Here is a 17670-nt window from a genome sequence, read left to right on the forward strand (position 1 = left end):
TGGGACCTTGAACTTTGAGGAAGCAACCCGACAACGACAATCGACAAACACCGCCAAAATGAGAACCTACGACGACAGTTTCTCGGGCCAGCGGATTTACCCCGGCAAGGTACGAATTGCCCATCTCCCCGATCGAACCCGACGCCGAATTTCCCACCCCGAGTCCCGCAGCGAGCCCGAGAGCTACGCGCGAAGTTGAATGACGACAGACGAGGACCGGGGTGGGGGATTTGACGTCGGAAGGCTTGGGAGATATGATTTTGTTCGAGACAGCGACAGTTCTGACCATGTTTTACACTACAGGGTAAGCTGTACGTCCGTGGCGACAGCAAGATCTTCCGCTTCCAGAACGGCAAGTCCGAGTCGCTGTTCCTCCAGCGCAAGAACCCCCGTCGCATTGCCTGGACCGTCCTCTACCGCAGGCAACACCGCAAGGGTATCTCAGAGGTATGAGCTCCCCGCACTTGTACATGTCTGAGAACGAGATGGGAACGATTGGGAGGGGCTTGGTTGCGATAACGAAATGGATGAGGAATATATTTAGGAGTATTACAGGACGGCCCGCTGACCTCCCATACAGGAAGTCGCCAAGAAGCGCACTCGCCGCACCGTCAAGTCGCAGCGTGCCATCGTTGGTGCTTCGCTCGATGTGATCAAGGAGCGCCGCTCGATCCGCCCGGAGACCCGCAGCGCGGCCCGCCTGGCTGCCATCAAGGAGAGCAAGGAGAAGAGGCAGGCTGAGCAGGCGGCCAAGAAGGCCGAGAAGGCCAAGAACGCTGCCGCCGCGTCCAAGGGCCAGTCTGGCGGCCGCATCGTCGGCAAGCAGGGTGCGAAGGGTGCGCAGCAGAAGGTCGCCGCCAACACCCGCTAAGGTCTCTCTGTCTTTGGCGGTTGCTGGTCCGGGATGGGAGCGTGTTCTTTCCGAGGCAAAGGGAAAGCCAGGTCATGCAAGGAGCACACAATAGATGAATGGTTATCTTACGGTCTTGCCTGTGGCCGGGAGGGAAAACGCTGGAGTCGGTCGGTCGGTACTCGGTTTTTTGCCTGCTCAGCTCTCTTATAGGGTTTTCTACTCTCGCAACAAGTTGACAGAGCCAGCTTGTTTTCTGAAAGGGCCGGTTGCATGGATCCTGCGTGACGGGGGGAGGGGGGCCATTTGCATGGGTAGCTCACAGAATGCCGACTTATGCATTGGTCTCACTTGAAGCAGCACGGCGCGCGGGAGCGGGTTGAGCAGGGATGAGCTTCTTCCTCTATGAATGTAATGACGATGGAGCGGCGCGGCGCATCTACCTACCTACCCCGACGCCAAACCCACCAAGCCAATCTATGACCTCTTGCCCAAGTCTTCACACTGCCAAACTGCACTTAGAGCTTCGCCAAAACACCCTCAGCCCCGGAGTGTGCGATACTCCCCTTGGTAGTGTCTGCCTCAGCGTAAATAACCTTGCCGTGGTCCACCACGACGGCATACCGACCGGTGCGGTCGGCGCTAGCCCAGCCGATGCTCCTGCTGAACGCCGCACCGCCGTCCGACATAAAAAGCTATCGTCCCCATGTCAGCTCAGCTCAGCGCAACTCAACATGAACTCCCGCACCTGCCGCTCCCCAGCATGCGCAAACAGCAAGCAGCAAGCAGCAAGTAAAAGCCAAACCAATAAAAACTTACAATCGACTCATCCTTGATCCCATTCGCCTTGCCCCACGCCGACATGACGAAGGCGTCGTTGGACGCGATGAAGATGACCTTGTCGACGCCCTTGGCCTTGAGCTCGGCAAGGTGCGACAGGTAGGAGACAATGTGCTGCTCCTGGCACGTGGGCGTGAAGGCCCCCGGGACGGCGACGAGGACGACTTTGTGGGTTTGGAAGTCTTTGCTGGCGTCGTACGTGGTCGGGATGCCGCAGACTGTGACGTCGAGGTTGCCAGTGGGGGGGATGTAGCTGAAGGATACGCCTTCCGGGAAAGAGGAGCCGGCTTGGAGGGTGGCCATTTTGAGTGAGTGATCAATTGATATGTGGCTGGTAGTATGGTGGTTTTAGTGTCTTGGGGCAGGTAGCAAGGTTGTGTTGGTTTGTTCCTTAAGCTGTCGAGGATGGGGAGTTGGAGTTGTTTATAGCGTGGAGTTGAGGGGCAGGCAGAGGGGTTCGTTCAGTGGATCCGCTCCGAGCTGTTCCCCTCGCTCTCATCACATTAACGCAGTTGGGGATACAACATGCCGTGGACGTCAAGGTGCTCAATTGCAAGCCCGTGCCGCACACCCTTTCCCAAATCATCCATGATGCTTGGGGAACACTGCATTGCGCCATCGGCTACCTCGATAACCCAATCGAGGCCAACCTTTAACTAGGTACGTATTCGGAGCTTTCGGCTCATTCGACGTTCGGCGTTCGACGTTTTCCATCAATCGTTACGGACATAACTAACTATTTCGTACCGAGGTAAGGTAATCAATTCAAGAGTCCGAGGTCAGTAGTGTCCTCCCTCGCCCCGGTGCACGACTGCACGGTGGGGCTGCCCGGGTTAACGGTCGGAGATGGCCCGTCTGCCGCTGATCCCGTCTCCCGCCTGCCTCCCAGCCGATCGTTCCTTTCGGTGGGGGTGACTTATTTAGTAGCCCCAGTCAAGTGGTCGACAAAAAAAGCCTTACCACGATTCTAAAAATGAAGCTATTCATTTTCCTAATATCATGCTTCCAATTCTAGCGTGTTCTTTAAGCAGATAAGAGTCATTGAATTATAGTCATGTGTCAGAAGATAGAGGCATTGAGCTGGGTCGTACCTACCCCTTTTTGTTTTGTTAGATGGTCCAGGTCTTGGGTCAGGGGATGGAACCGTTTTTCCGTTCGCCGGATGGCATTATCGGTCCTGGCATTGCATTTATTTTCAGGAGCGCAACGACCTGCAAAGTTACAAGCAGACAGGAGGATAAGAGACATGGGGATCACCAATTTTGCCCACCATAACACCTGCAATTGATGGTATCAAGAAAATTTGATGACATGCGGGTTCGCCTGTTCAGGGGGCGCCGCCAATCTTTTTCACGAAAACCATTTCAGAGAGCGTGGTTCGTGCCGTCAAAACTACCTACCTAACAACAACAGTGTTTGACGTGTGGCGATGCACATGTCCCAGATTTCACAGGTCAGGCAGTACGGACCACTTTTCAGCGTGATGAAACTTTTCAGAGATGGTCCAAGACGGGCAGGCAGGGAGACAGTACCTGGTGATGGGGAGGCGAACGAAGGTTAGGACTCGCTAATCCAAGGAGGCTCGATCAGGGCCAGCGCTTCTTACCAAGTAATGTACCACAAGCTCAGTGTGTAATAGGGAATCAGTTAGTGAATTGAACCTACCATTGCCAATTAAACAAGACCGTTATTCTCTATTTCTGGCTGTCTTTCAGCATCTTGCCTGAAGACTTCTTGAAGTTCAATTTCTAGCTAGGTCTCCTAACAATATAGTGGTAGGACATGTGACGTGTCTTTTTTTGGCCACCCACTTACCAGTCAACCTATTCCCCGCACGAGTGGCAAAGGAGCGCACTACAGTCTACGATAGGCCAGGCAAGTGGCGATACACCTCAACACCTCTCATACCACCAACGCTTGGGCCACCTGCCGCGCGTCTTGTGTTGGGTACGAACTTGGGGCCCCGATCAGAGATGATCTAGGCTGGCAGTCCCTAGTCTGATAACTGGGTATAGATACAGAAGTAGTTGTTTTTCCCATTTCTCTGCGATCCAGTCGCTTCTTCCGGGGATGAGGATGTTCCTTTTTATCGAATGTGCCAAAAACGGACATGAGCGTATCGAAGTCTCTACGGGGTGTTGCCCAGATTCGGCCATCTTCAATAGCTGGGAGACCTGTAACGAAGTCGACTGTGATGACCGGGAATGGGGTTCTGGTTGTGTCGATCGGGCTTGATTCGCCCAGTGGCGGTCATCTGTTCGTTGCGTTCTCGAGGCATTCCGGATATTGCGGTATATATCGGGTGATTTGGTATGCTGTGCGGGCAAAGGATAGGTTACTTAATTCTTGTGCCATTCGCTTCGGCCCGAAGTGGTGTTTACGGTCGTGTGCCATCTCTGGCTTCTCTGCGTTGCCGTCACCTGTGGATCTTTGTGATGTCAATATCGTCACAGGGCCGCGGTGAAGAAACTCAAAATTGCCTGGCTGGTCCTCGCCTCGAGGAAGACCCGGTCCCTAACTAAGGATGCCGAAGCAGAAGAAAATGGGAAATCGAAAATCCTGGCCCGCTAGCCCTCTGGTCACGGGGAGGCCGGCATCCCAGTTCATCAGTCGCCCCAAAGCTACAGCCAGTATTTTAAGCCACCCATCCAGCCCGAGTGGTAAACATGATTTCCCCTCCCTCTTTTCAGTAGTGTTGCTGTTATTGTGGTATATTTGCCGGCCCCGCCCTTTGCTATTTGTGCCTGCCCTTCGTCATCTGTACCTGTCCTTCGTTATTTGTGGCCGCCCTTGGCTATCTATTTCGCCGTTCGCCATCTTAGCCGCCGCAACACATCTTGGAGCTCCGTCGCCATGGCGTCCTATCTCACCACCTACCCCAAGACGGACTCCTCTTCTTTCCTCAACTCCGAGTCCGGCTGGCTCACCCGGCCCCCATTCACGCCCGAGACGGCCTATCAGAAGGTTAAAACCGGGCAAGAAATATGGAATGGAGGTTAGCTATGCTGCCTACCTACCCTGGTATAACGTTATATATTGACCAGTTCTAGAAATCTAGAGCATCTCCAATCCATATTTACCTACAACTCCACGTGGCGGGAAGGCAACTCCCTTCTCCAGGGACGGGCCGAGATTGTGAGGTTTCTCGCCCAAAAGTGGAAAAGGCAAAAGGAGCGCCGCATCACCGAAGACCTTATTGCATTTACGGACAACCGGGTTTGTTTTCTCAAGCTGTTATCTGAATAGAGTATAGTATGGTTTCAGTGACAAAACAGCTCAGATCACAGCTAAGTATTGGTATGAGTGGCGCGATGAGACGAGACAATGGTGGCGAACATCGGGCATTTCAGACTATATTTTTGGAGAGGAATGATAAGACAAGTGCTAGTTTATGGAGTGGATATGAAAATTAAGCAGAGCGAGCGGCGGTTTAGGGATGAAGTTGATGTCGACAGCGTTAAACTTCCTAAATAGCTCTAACATAAAAGCAATAACTACCGAATAACTCTACGATATAACTACCCTAAGTCGCTTAATAACTAGTGAACTTTGTAGTAATCTTCTTGAATAGCTACCTGAGCCAACCAAGGATCTTCGTTTTTCATATAGTCGTCTTTACACATCTTGTTTTGCATCGTGCATTCTCCTGCCAATTGGTAGCGATTCACTTTCACCACTTGAAGCTAGGTAGGTCCCTAGGTAGGTAGCCTTGCCTGAAGTTACTACGACGAGCATATCCATCCATCAACACCCCTAACACCCCCCAAACGCGGCAACCCCTAGCCCGCCCCGGCTCCCAAGCCTGACTAGTAGAACTTTGAACAAGGTGTCGCCGCCTACCAAAACCATTCACACGCGTGTGACCCGAGACTGACGCCGAGGTCTCATCCGAGTTCTGTTGCGTTTAATCTCGAGAGCCGGCGCTCTGTAAGCAGGCGTATAATTGCACCGAGAACTTGACAGTTTAAAGACAAAGGCATAGAACAGTTGGAGCGATGAAGTACAGGTGGTGTGGTAAGCACATTCCAGAAGACAGTTACAATAACTTATGCACTGATGTTGGGTTTGTAATGACACAGTACCCGTAAGAGACTGGAAGAGTCGGAGATCTCCAATAACGAGAGGCTGGCACCCTCTGGCCAACAAAAGCCGAACTCAAGAAGGACCCAAGAAGGAAAGAAACAAAGAAAAAAAAAAGAGAATCAAGAAAACATAAAAAGAGGAGGGAAGCCGAGTAAAATAGCTTAAATAAAAGAGACCGAGTAAAATGAATTATATAAAGGAAACCAGGTTAGATCTAGAGTAGATTTCGGGCCTCCGAATGGATTTCTTATAGTAATCCTGGCCAACGGCGAGACTTGCGTCACATAGCCAACGACGACTGGTTCAGTCGGACTGGGCCGTTCGCCGTGGAAATGGTAGTGATGGCCTTGGTGGCCTTGATTATGCTGGGCGCGGACATCGTGATCTGAGCGAGAGAGTCGATGGTTGGAAGAGGATGGCCAGAAAACAGCTTATTCCAAGAAGTTTGGAAGCCAAGTAAATGTTTGTTTGAAGGGAAGTTAGGGAACTGCTGAAGGTTTGTCGAACAACCTCCTCCATCCTGCACTGCACCTCCCTCCTCCCAACTGGCCTACCCTGCACCTGCCAACTTTGTCGAGGTCAAATACTTGGTTCCGGTAGGTAGCCACATCATAAGAACCGACCCTGGAAACCGACCTTGAATTAGCCAAACTACCAAGTGCTTGTTGGCACACGAGGCCTAGCATGGTTTCGTGAAGCTGGCCGCATCGCATCCTGACGCTGCGGCCTCTAGAACCTCGGAATGCATGAGCCATCGGGTTGCCCGGCCGCAGCCAGCAAGACCAGCCATGCCAGCAAGACTAGCGAGGAACAGGGAGCCTGGAGGCCGGGGGGCTCTTTGAGGATTCAGCTTAACATCCACCTGTGTGACTTAACATTGCGGGCTTATACACAAGCGGCCTTGTTCTGAAACGGGCCATACACGAAAGGGCGCCAGCGTAACGCCTTTTTACGCCAAGGGGGGGAAAGGTTGATATATATTTCTACGTAAAGTTACATTTACTATGTAGAGTGTACTGTGCGTGAGTGTACGTGATATATATATATATACATCAGGCATGAGATAACTTGCGCCGATTGGTTCGTGGGCTGGATTGTGGAGATAGTATGAATATATAGGTAGGTAGATAAGCTCACGGCCTGCGCCGTGTGACCGTGGGGCCAAGTGCACATTCAAACTCATCGCTCGATCCATGTCGAAAACATAAATAAAGGGAGGTGCCGCTCGTTTGCCATGGCATCCCCGGCGGTAACGTTGTCTTCGCGTTTGCGCTTACGACCTTGTTTGGTTTATTAGCTCTCGTCTCTCTCCCTTCTTTTGCCCAACCTTCGCCCTCCATCACCTTGCTTCCCTCGCGCTCCAATACGAAATCGAATCTCATCCACCAGCATGTCGTCGACCGCAATCCCCATTTCAATGGCACCCCGCCAACAGACACTTGCCGAAGGAACGCAAATCACATCCGCCTTAGGGAGATCCTACATAATTGATGAAATCATTTACGAACGACGGAGGGGACCCTTACTCTGTTGCTTGTACCGTGGGATGTAGGTTTAGCCGCGATAGCCTTCTCTCGTCCCAACCGAGGATTAACCCTTGCTCTACACCAGCCACGAGGGAAAGCAGTATATACTGAAGGATATCCAGCCCGGAGATTTTCAGTATAATCTGGATTTGCAGAAACTTGTCGACTCTGCCTATGTCCGCACGTTTATCGATAGTCTCCCTGATCGCCATATGCTCGTATTTCCGTTCCTGCAGTATGATCTACAGTCGGTCAACACGGCAGCAATCCCTCCCTCTGCCAAGAAGATGATATTAAGGGACGCTCTTGCGGGCTTGTCTGACCTACATGATAAGAAGATCCATCATACAGGTCAGTTGTCTATCCATATAGTTATTAGTAGTACATCAACTTTTAGCCACTAACATCTCTGGTAGATATCAAACCTTCCAACATCATGATGGACATGCCCAAGCAAAGCGACGGGACTCTTGGGTTTAGGAATGTCCAGATCACGGACCTGGAGGAGGCTTTTGTTGTACCTCCCAACTCTCAAGGCCTCGGGAAGCGCCTCTCTGGGAACCAGTTCTGGAGGAGCCCTGAAGCGTGGGCAAGAGGAGCGCAGAATACCTCCGCCGACATCTTCTCATTCGGCATCGTTGTAAGTTCCACAACCCTCTCCCAACCCTTAATGTTAGCCGCCAAGATACTAACGAATGTCTACCTCGGCTTACCTCGATCCAGGCCATATATGTCTGGCTCGACCGGATGATCTTTTACTCAGACGAGGCAAACAAAGCCGAGGACCCATCAGATATGATACTCAGGCGCCACGTATCTTTTCTCAATGACATCGACGACTTCCATGGTTTCATCGAGTACCATGGAGGAGAGAATGACCCCTTTGTCAGCCGATTTGGAGGGCTTCTCATCAGTTCAAGGGTCTTATTTTCAGGATGACCTGTCTCGATCCTCGGCGGCGGATCAATGTCCGGGAGGCACTCCAGCACCCTTGGCTCAATGAAGGTTGCCGCTAATGCGCATGCTTGCTGTTGTTGGCGGCGGGGTTGTTTGGGAGGACTCTGTCGGTCTTGGTACTCGTCGGTGTCAGGAAACCTGAACTGGACGTTAGGTACCTGAGTTCATGGTGTTGCAATGAATGCGGCCAATCGCCTCAAAGCTTCTTTTCTTTTTCTCATCCAATCATTCCGCTCTCAAACACAGCACCGAGGGCACTTTCCATCATGTGTAATCTCGATCACGACCGTCAGGTGTGCTGAGTCAACAACCTTGCTCCAAGTAGTGACGTCCCGAGATTTTGATGCTTCTGGGCTTGGTAAAGTGGAGAGCTGATCACAGGCTGGCCCATTGGAAAGCCCTGATTCGCTGAGTGCTTCGTTGCAGGGATGGCTCGGATCGTCGAAGCCCCCGAAATCCCCCACACCAACTTCCCGATGGCTCCCCTGCTCCCCAGCCCACCTACCTCCCTAACACCTTGCATGAACCATGGAAACACACAAGTTGGTCGACTGCATTTCTGATCACCAACACCGAAAGGGCTGCGACACCCTTGAAAGGCCCAAACGTGCGTAGAAGAGGGGTAAATGTCCGACTGAACGCGCGCAAATGCACACTTACGCGCAGGAAGTTTGACATGGAGATCTGGTCACACCCCACCACACCACACCACAACGCACGCAGATCTAGGGATTCCAACCTTGGGACCTGCACTGCAGGGATTTTAGCTCCTGTCCTAGCCTCGATCGCCTTGATGAGCTGAGCCCGCTGAGCCCGCTGAGCCCGCGTGGTATCCTCCCTGGGCTTCCCCAATCGCGGCCTTCCACCATCGCGACGAACCTTCTTCCCTTTCTTTTTGATCTTTCCACGCGCTCTTGGCTCCAAGCCACATCAAAACCAACCTTCTCGACGGCCCCTGGTCTCGAACGTATCGCTTTTTCTCCCCCTCCCCCCCGCGCACACATCCCTAGGTGCGCGGAACGGCAGGCTGGGGGCATGCGAGCGTTCCCAGCTCCTTTACGTTGCATGGAGACATCCAACAGGTCGCCAACAGTCACAACGCCGCTCCCAGCCCGCTTTAAGATTCCCCGACACTGTAATTTGTATTTGTATTATTGCGGTCTTATCTCTATCTCTCCCGCTTGTGTCTATCTGTTCGCCTCCTGCCATTAGGCTCCGGTTGTATAATCGCCCGCTGCTCCCATCATGGGTTTACTCCAGTCCATCCACAAACGGCCAGCGTATGTTGAAAAGCCTGATCCCATCGGCAATCAAACCTCAAACCATGATGATCAAGGCTCCAGCAAGTCCTTGAAGTCAGTTGAGTCTAGCGGTTCAAATGGGATTCCACCGGCACTCAGTTTCGACAGGATTCTGGAGGGAGGGACTTGCCCGGTATGTTAATGTTAGCCCGGAGTCTCCTTCTAGGGCCCAACGACTGACAGCAACACAGCCTTGTACACTCCGCGATTTCATGAACTATCTCCTTTACGTCGAGCGATCAGCAGAGAATCTCCAGTTCTTCCTGTGGCACCGCGACTATGAGCGGCGCTTTGCCGCTGCCAAAACGGCCGACCTCTCGCTGGCTCCTGAGTGGACCCAGGCGATGGAGGACGAGGCCATCATGCGCATCAAAAAGGACCAGGCCGAAAAGGTGCGCAGGTCGCCCAAGGGAAGCGCTACCATCTTCAAGGGCACCGACTTTGAGAAGAGCATCGACAGCCGGGACGAGCTCGTCACCCCCGTCACCCCCGTAACACCCGTCACACCGACCGACAGGTCCCGGAGCCTCGCCAGCCAGGCGTTTGCGGCGGCCGGCGTGAAGGATCCATGTAAGTTTCTCCCACCTCTCACCACGCCGGCACCCACCCAAGACGCCCAACCCAACCACCACCACCACCACCACCACCCACCACCCATCAACACTAACAAAACCCACCCCCCACCAAAAGTCACCATCCAACCCTTCCGCAAGGAACTCGACCGGGTCATCGCCACCTACATCATGGACGGCGCGCCGCGGCAGCTCAACCTCTCCGAAGTCGAGCAGAAAACCACACTCCAGGCACTCGCGCACACGACGCACCCGTCGGCGTTCGCGCTGGTTGCGCGCCAGACCGACGCCGCCCTACGCCACCTGTCGCACCCCAACTTCATCCGCTGGAGCATCTGCAACGCCAACCCCACCCGCCTGTGTACCGCGTGGGGGGTGGGGTCCGGGGCGGTCTTGGTTGGGGTCGTGGTGGCGGTGGTGCTGACGCTGTCCGGGGCGGGGAGGGGGTATCGTGCCCTGGCGGCGGTGGCGTGGGTGGCCGGGTTTGCGACGTTGATGGGGGTTTATAAGGGCATGGTACGTTGAATTTCTTATTCCCCCTTTGTTTGGGAATGCCTCCCTCCCTACCGTTGTTAGAAGAGTGTTTTGTAGGTTGACCACCCACCCCGCAACAGTGCATCCTGCTCCACGGCCTGCGCCACCGGCACATCCGGCCGTGGGAGCTCTTCGCCTCGGACGTGGACGGCGACGACGAGGACGCCATCACCACCACCAAGCGCTCGTTCGACAGCTTTGGCTCCGCCAATAGATATGAGGATGAGCCGTGGCTGGTCCGTTACCAGAGGCGGCCCTTCGCCCGCAGGCTGTTTGACCGCGAGGTGTGGGTGGAGGAGCCGGCGCTGCGGCAGATTCAGGATGTCATTTTTGTGCAGAGCATCGTGTTTGCGCTTGTCTGTGCTGCTGTGTTGACGGCGGTGTTTGTGGCGGTGCCGGCGGGCGGGTTTTTCTAGGGGCTGGGGGGTTGGATGTTGGGTGGTTAGGTATATACTGTATATGTAAGTATCTTAGTTACCGACCTAGTAGTAATCTGTAATAGTAGGTTGCATCCATGAGGGGGTACCTATGCATCCGATTAATTGCCTCGGTTTGGTAATGTAATAACAACAAGCTTGGTTGTTCACAGGCTGTGCAAGACTTGTGCCTCGTGTTCATCGTGGCTCGTTAAAGTAAGTAAAGGAATGAGCCATTTCTGGTAACATCTTAGGCTCCTTCTCTCCTCCTTCCCGCTGAGCCTTGTTTTTAAACTGTTCAATTCCTCTGATTTTCACTCTTGGCAGTGTGAGAGTGAGTATGCCATGCGCTACCAATCTCGAGTCAAATCGGCTTTGATTGGCCTTTGTTTCTCGCTGCTCGAGGTTGTCACCCCTTCTTTCCGTTAATGCCTCGAATTCCAGGGGGCTTAGTCTTGGTCAGCGGGTGTCTGCCGGCTGACGTTGACCGGAGTCCGAGGTGCGGGAGAGAGGCGTCAGCCAATCAGCGGGGCAAGCCACTTCCCTTTTTGTACACAGCCTCGGGCAAAGGGGCAGTTTCTTATCGATAACCGGCTCGCTCCAGCCGTGCCCTTGCACTTACGCCCGGTTTCGTCGCAGTGAACAAGTCTGAAAACACCGGGATGAGTTCTACAATGTAATTCTGAGCATTCCCAGTTTTATAAACCTTCACTTCACTCGGCGTGTCCGTGCCGAAAAAATCCACTCCGATGGATATTCCTATGAGGCCTCCTTGAATTTCCTGTTTTTTGACCGCCCTCTCCCGACGGCCTATAGCGATTGAATCATGCCGAGCGACATCTACCAAGCCGATCCGCCACGCCGGCCGCTTCCGGAGGAGGCCCGGGAGCACGACCGACAGCAGCAACTCGAGAACGGAACCGGCCCGCTCCTATCCTCCGGCAGGCCACGGACTGCCACCGCTGACACGGCCGAGATTGATGAGACACTGAGCCACCCAGGTTCAGTCCGCATCAACGTCAAGGGCGCCTTCATCGTCGACCAAGACACAGCAACCCCCACTACCCCGGATGGCCGCAGTGGATCCCCCGGCCGTCACGAGACAAAGGACATCCGGCTACCAAACCACACCGCCGTGGTCAGCCATATTGCAATTGATGTACGAAGCCTCCTCCTCCGTTCCCATTTTTACCCTTTCGCTGCGATGATGTCATTGTGCCTTCACTTTTTTTTGTGGTGCCGCCGAGCTGGGCTGACTGTCGGACTCGTCGCAGATTGGTGGCTCTCTTGCCAAGCTTGTCTACTTCTCCCGCGAAGCGCACTCGACCGAGCCAGGAGGACGGCTCAACTTTGCCAGCTTCGAGACGGACCGCATTGACGACTGCCTTGAGTTTGTGCGAGGCCTCAAGAATAAGCACCTGGAGCTGAACGGCGCTGCCAGCAATGGCCGCGGCTCATCCGGGCGCCTCCCCGGCGACCTGTGCGTGATGGCGACAGGGGGAGGGGCTTACAAGTTCTACGACAACATCCGCGAAGTGCTCGGGGTGGATGTGCTGCGGGAGGATGAGATGGAATGTTTGATTATTGGGCTCGACTTCTTCATCACCGAGATTCCCCGCGAGGTCTTCACTTACTCCGAGACGGATCCCATGCACTTTGTCGAGCCCTCGGAGAACGTCTACCCCTACCTCCTCGTCAACATCGGCTCGGGCGTCTCCTTCCTCAAGGTCCACGGCCCGCGCAAGTACGAGCGTGTCGGTGGTACATCTTTAGGCGGCGGCACCCTGTGGGGCCTGCTCAGCCTGCTCACGGGGGCGCGCACTTTCGACGAGATGCTGGATCTCGCCTCGCAAGGTGATAACGCCAAGGTGGACATGCTCGTCGGCGACATCTACGGCACTGACTACGGCAAGATAGGGCTCAAGAGCACCACCATTGCCAGCTCCTTCGGCAAGGTCTTCCGCAAGAAGCGGCAAGCCGAGCAAGAAGCCGAGGACAGCGGCGGCCAGCGACACAAGGACCAGCAACACCACCACCAGCAGCACCTGGACCACCCCCCGTCGTCACCCTCCGAGCACTCCGAACCACCACACCCAGAATTCTCCCACGACGAATCCAGCCCCTTCAGCGCCGCCGACATCTCCGTCTCCCTCCTCTACGCGATATCTAACAACATCGGCCAGATCGCCTTCCTGCAGTCGCAGATCCACGGCCTCTCCCACATCTACTTTGGGGGCTCCTTCATCCGCGGCCACCCACGGACCATGAACACCCTCAGCTACGCCATCAAGTTCTGGTCCAAGGGCGCCAAGCAGGCCTATTTCCTGCGCCACGAAGGGTACCTCGGCGCCGTCGGCGCGTTCCTCAAGAGGCAGCCCATGAACTGGGGGCGGCGCGGCAGCTTTGACGAGCTGGCTGTGCCGTTGGAGTTGAAGCAGCGCGTGGAGAGGGGGCGGGCAGAGGGGTGTGGGAATGGGGTCGTAAATGGGAATAGAGTTGTGAATGGTAATGGGACGGGAAATGGGGATGCGAACGGGTATGAAGTGGCGGCGGAATGAGCTATTTAGCTGGCTTGGGATGGGTCCTTCCCGGAAGCTTTCGGATTTTGTTGCTCTCTTTCCTTTTCTTTTTCTTTTGGGTGGTTCTGGCAACAGACGTAGCGAGTATGGCGTGTAAGCTGATATCCTTTTCTATTGGGTGGGCTGTTTGGGCGGTTGGCCATTTTGCCGCCTGCTTGCGAGCGACAGACATGATCTAGCGGTATAGACACCGGGATAGACTTAACAGTGGTATCAACAATTGACAAGAAAACGTTCAACGCACATCTAGCTTCTGATGAAGTTTGCTGCAGCCACCTCTCGGACCATGTCTCTGAGACATTTCTACCAGTGACCGTATACGCTGCCGTCTCTCTTAACCACCCCCGACCTCTTGACCCTGTCCATCACGCCCTGTAGTGCAATGCAAAACAAAGAGCACGCTGCGCTGGCTGAACCCACGATTACGCCGAAACCCGGCTAACGTTTGTTGTACACATCCCGAGACCAGCGCGCGCCAACTGCAACCGTTCGCCGGTCCCGATCCCAACATCTCCGCCCGTCCCCCGTCTCAGGACTGGACCATTTTTTGCGCCCCTTGCCGAGTCTTGATTGCTCTTAGTTACCCAATGCGTAACCGTTTTGGTCTCTCCGGCCCCTGCCACAAACACCGCCTTTACCACCTAGGCTCCGTCTATGACTTGACAACCGCCTCCTTGACCTCCTCCACCTTCGCAGGCAGGCCCTTTTGCGACTGCTGCCACATCAAGATGCGGGTGCACTGAACGACACCGACGACGCCAAGGAAGAAGTTGACCGCGGCCAGGCTAAACATATCACACACACACACACACACAGCAAGGTCAGCCTCGACCAGCAACTGGAAAAGGGGGGGAGGGGTTGGCGGGGTTAAGAGGGTGGGTGTAAAACGTACAGGTAGTTCTTGGGCTTGATGATCAGGCACCAGCGCGTCCAGATCAGGCCGGTCGAGGTCAGCGCCGCGTTCTGCGTGAGCGAGAGCTTCTCGGCGGGGCGCGCAAAGTCGGACACGCCTGCCAGCACGAGCGCCCACTTCATCACGGGGGCCCTGTTGTCGAGCTGGTGGTTAGCAAACAAACGGCACAACACAAACTTGCTTCCGAATCTGGCCCATGTTCCCCCATGTTCCCCATGTCATCCTGCCGTCTGTACTGCCCGGTACGTGGGTCGTCGTCGCTATGATGTGTGGTGTATGGTGGGGGGAGGGATCGAGAGCCGGCAGGGGGAAGGGCTGGTTCCTTACCAGAAATGCACCGTCTTCAACCCCACGGGGCTATTCCACATGCGCTTGGCCCACGACTCGGCCCCGGCGTCGGCCGTGGTACTCTGGAAGCGGGCGCCCTGCTTGGGGCGGAAGAAGAACTGGCGGGCGCGGAAGGCCGGTCGGGCCGCCCGGAAGAAATTGCTCGAGGGAGACATGGTGATTTTGTGGTGTGTGGTTTTTGTTTTCGTGGGTGTCGGCGGTGCGGATCGTTGCGCGCCGTCGGTGATGCTCGTGGTGGGATTGCGGATGTGGCGGTCTCGTTTTCTTGAGATTTGGGCGAGGCGGACTCCGGTCGTCGGACGTGGAACAAGGGCGCTGTCGGGTTGGCGGACAAAAAAAACTGGAGGGAGTTCGCTGTTAGCCGCGGTCGGTAGAGTCTTCAAGGAATGCGAAGCGTACAAGGAGTGGAGGGGTTCGAAGCTGTCGCCCTGGTTGTCAAGGCACGGAGAGGGGAATTCTTCAATTGCTTCGACAAGGATGCGCCGCTTCAGGGTCCGATGATAGCAGCAAATTCATTGACGCTTGGACACCGCTGGTGTCTGTTGGGGAATCCGGGGATAAAACTTTTGAAATCCATGCTGATGTAAATCATGCATATAACCAGCCTTATGCAACAAATGTGGTCAATCGCCAAAACAGATTGCAGCCTCACACTGTCAAGCCCCATTTCCATCAGCCTCATTGCAGCGCAGCCAGGAAAGCCCGCTTCCCGCTTGCTTCGGGTTCACGACGTCGACGACCAATTGAGCACGAGTTCCTCGCCGGCGAGTCCGTTGACACACCAGCCAAAATGTCGGCCAGATATGCTTTCAGCAAGGGTCTGAAGGAGGTTCGGTTCCTCTTTTGCCAAACCGGCGAGCATAGCTCTGCCACGAGGTGCGTTGTGCCGCTCAGCATCAAATACAGCCTTTGGCAGCCATGCTGACTACTGTTGCCTACCCTGAAGGTCTTTCCTCTCTCGAGCGTATCCCATCATGAAGAAGAACAACCCCCTCGATCCCCATCATGCTGCGCGAAGCTTCAGGGCACCCTCCCCCAAAATCTACGCGAGATACGGTCCGTCGAGTTCGGTCGCCGGTGCGGTCATAAACCCTACTTGCTGACGACTTCGATAGAGTTCGGAAAGGAGACGAGCGAGTCATTAGAAGGTAAACTTTGGCAGACTCGGTTAGTAAGGAGAAAAGGCTAATTACCTTTCACAGGTCTTTCGGACAAGCAGATCGAGGATACGGTTACGAAGCTCGTCAAGGAATAAGGCAAAAAAAGTTAGAATGGCGATTTGAACAGAAAGAGCATGGACGTTCTTACGAACGGAGCAACATGTTTGTAGCACCGAGCAGCAGTACATATACCTACCTACAAGATCATTGCGCCCACGTTATCCGACTCTGAGTGCTTTGCGACCGAGCGTCGTTCGATAGCGCTTCAACCTAGAATTCACATGACTGTCGAAAGATGTTGATATGCCAGTTAGGAACTTGGCAGTGTTTTGGCGAGGCCTTCTGCACGGATTTACGGATAACCACCTAGCTGAGGTCGTCTTTCCGTGCGGAGGCTGACACCGCTTATTCCCCCCCTTCGCCACGAAACAAGCTGCTATTGGGAAGGCAGGCAACAAAACAGGCGGCGGTGTGAGCTGGAAAACATGAAAGATGAAACGAGGCAGCCGGATCGGGCCGAATGGGCTCCAAACACAAAGCGCCTCTTGCCTCAAACGTTGATGTTTGCAGACATGGAAGCTCGGATTGTATGGCTTATAGTCGTTTCATTCGCTGAGCGCTGTTGTTGCCTTCCGAGGGGCCAACCAATCTGCTCCCGGAGCAGCCCCCCACGTCCTCTATCCGAGTTGTCAAGCCCATATTAAACCCTAACCCTTTATACTCGGTTCATCCCTTCAAAGGGGTTGATGATGTCTGTTCACGAGACCTCGGTGCCCACAAAGCCCCCGCCCAACTCGACACTGAGCTCCCAGAATTCCGACAACATTTCATCAACTAAATCTCATCCCGCCCGTCTCTATTTCGACAATACACCATGCCGAAGCACTTTCGAAACCGACACACTGCCTCCGATCCTCTCCTAGACCGGTCGGCTTATCTGTCCCTCTTGAGTCCGACTGTCTCGATAAATGAGCAACCTGGAAGGCAACCTGGAGAGAGGGTCTACTTCCTGTGGAACGCCAGCCGAAATCATGGGCTGGCCGTTGTCGAAAATCGACCATCTTGGACCGGAGAGCGGTCACCGACGCGAAAGCTGGTCAAGGATATGAACGGATCCTGTAGGCCGTCCTCTTCCCAAGAACTCTCGGATAGCGACGCCGAAAAGGAGAAAGGCGTCAGTTCGTCGGCAGCTTTCCAAGTTGAGAGAGCTGTATCGGAGAGGAAGGTGATGGAATGGAGTTATGTCAACCTCCGCCGGCGCGCGTTGTGAGTGAGGTGGGGGTAACAATGCGCCATGTTACCCCGCCAGACTAGACCCTGGCGATCCAAGCCAGACCTCCCATCTACACGAGATCTCACTCGAGATCGAAAATAACGGGGTGGGCTGGTACGAAACTTCAAGTTTTAGAACAAAGAAACATGCGACGTCGCACGGTACCGGAAATACCCGATTCGCCCACCACAACATCGTCAACACCAACGTGGCATATCGGTATGGGAGCCGACGCCGGTGGCCAAGACCTGGCAAGGCGGCCCAGCAGTCTGACTGCAAAGCCGAGAATGCCCGTCCATAGTCCGCACAACAATGGAA

General features: G+C 54.5%; 9 protein-coding genes across 9 annotated transcripts in view; 7 read left to right on the plus strand and 2 right to left on the minus strand.

Annotated features, from left to right (window-relative positions):
- Nucleotides 1–58: 58 nt before the first annotated feature.
- On the plus strand, nucleotides 59–871 carry CHGG_06288 (60S ribosomal protein L24; the record flags this gene model as incomplete). Its single annotated transcript, XM_001222382.1, has 3 exons — nucleotides 59–109; nucleotides 304–447; nucleotides 581–871. 3 exons carry the CDS (start codon nucleotides 59–61, stop codon nucleotides 869–871), a joined length of 486 nt encoding a protein of 161 aa, XP_001222383.1.
- Nucleotides 872–1368: 497 nt separating this feature from the next.
- Nucleotides 1369–1993, minus strand: CHGG_06289 (uncharacterized protein; the record flags this gene model as incomplete). The annotated part of the gene is made up of 2 exons (XM_001222383.1): nucleotides 1369–1545; nucleotides 1670–1993. The coding sequence occupies 2 exons, from the start codon at nucleotides 1991–1993 to the stop codon at nucleotides 1369–1371; spliced, it is 501 nt and encodes a 166-aa protein (XP_001222384.1).
- Nucleotides 1994–4543: 2550 nt separating this feature from the next.
- CHGG_06290 (uncharacterized protein) lies at nucleotides 4544–4936 on the plus strand (the record flags this gene model as incomplete). Its single annotated transcript, XM_001222384.1, has 2 exons — nucleotides 4544–4685; nucleotides 4749–4936. The coding sequence occupies 2 exons, from the start codon at nucleotides 4544–4546 to the stop codon at nucleotides 4934–4936; spliced, it is 330 nt and encodes a 109-aa protein (XP_001222385.1).
- Nucleotides 4937–7735: 2799 nt separating this feature from the next.
- Nucleotides 7736–8238, plus strand: CHGG_06291 (uncharacterized protein; the record flags this gene model as incomplete). Its single annotated transcript, XM_001222385.1, has 2 exons — nucleotides 7736–7939; nucleotides 8023–8238. The coding sequence occupies 2 exons, from the start codon at nucleotides 7736–7738 to the stop codon at nucleotides 8236–8238; spliced, it is 420 nt and encodes a 139-aa protein (XP_001222386.1).
- A 1263-nt stretch (nucleotides 8239–9501) lies between these two features.
- CHGG_06292 (uncharacterized protein) lies at nucleotides 9502–11079 on the plus strand (the record flags this gene model as incomplete). Its single annotated transcript, XM_001222386.1, has 4 exons — nucleotides 9502–9690; nucleotides 9749–10127; nucleotides 10248–10645; nucleotides 10744–11079. The coding sequence occupies 4 exons, from the start codon at nucleotides 9502–9504 to the stop codon at nucleotides 11077–11079; spliced, it is 1302 nt and encodes a 433-aa protein (XP_001222387.1).
- Nucleotides 11080–11905: 826 nt separating this feature from the next.
- Nucleotides 11906–13637, plus strand: CHGG_06293 (uncharacterized protein; the record flags this gene model as incomplete). Its single annotated transcript, XM_001222387.1, has 2 exons — nucleotides 11906–12238; nucleotides 12354–13637. The coding sequence occupies 2 exons, from the start codon at nucleotides 11906–11908 to the stop codon at nucleotides 13635–13637; spliced, it is 1617 nt and encodes a 538-aa protein (XP_001222388.1).
- Nucleotides 13638–14310: 673 nt separating this feature from the next.
- On the minus strand, nucleotides 14311–15074 carry CHGG_06294 (uncharacterized protein; the record flags this gene model as incomplete). Its single annotated transcript, XM_001222388.1, has 3 exons — nucleotides 14311–14443; nucleotides 14551–14703; nucleotides 14899–15074. The coding sequence occupies 3 exons, from the start codon at nucleotides 15072–15074 to the stop codon at nucleotides 14311–14313; spliced, it is 462 nt and encodes a 153-aa protein (XP_001222389.1).
- Nucleotides 15075–15709: 635 nt separating this feature from the next.
- On the plus strand, nucleotides 15710–16174 carry CHGG_06295 (uncharacterized protein; the record flags this gene model as incomplete). Its single annotated transcript, XM_001222389.1, has 3 exons — nucleotides 15710–15795; nucleotides 15866–15975; nucleotides 16122–16174. 3 exons carry the CDS (start codon nucleotides 15710–15712, stop codon nucleotides 16172–16174), a joined length of 249 nt encoding a protein of 82 aa, XP_001222390.1.
- A 779-nt stretch (nucleotides 16175–16953) lies between these two features.
- Nucleotides 16954–17670, plus strand: part of CHGG_06296 (uncharacterized protein) — a gene marked incomplete at both ends in the record, with an annotated part of 2178 nt that continues 1461 nt past the window's right edge. Inside the window, 2 exons of the mRNA XM_001222390.1 lie at nucleotides 16954–17345; nucleotides 17488–17571. Coding sequence (XP_001222391.1) covers nucleotides 16954–17345; nucleotides 17488–17571 — 476 coding nt within the window. The remainder of the gene's footprint in view (nucleotides 17346–17487; nucleotides 17572–17670) is intronic.

This window comes from Chaetomium globosum, genomic scaffold, assembly GCF_000143365.1.
Source record: "Chaetomium globosum CBS 148.51 scaffold_3 genomic scaffold, whole genome shotgun sequence".
Lineage (NCBI taxonomy): Eukaryota > Fungi > Ascomycota > Sordariomycetes > Sordariales > Chaetomiaceae > Chaetomium > Chaetomium globosum.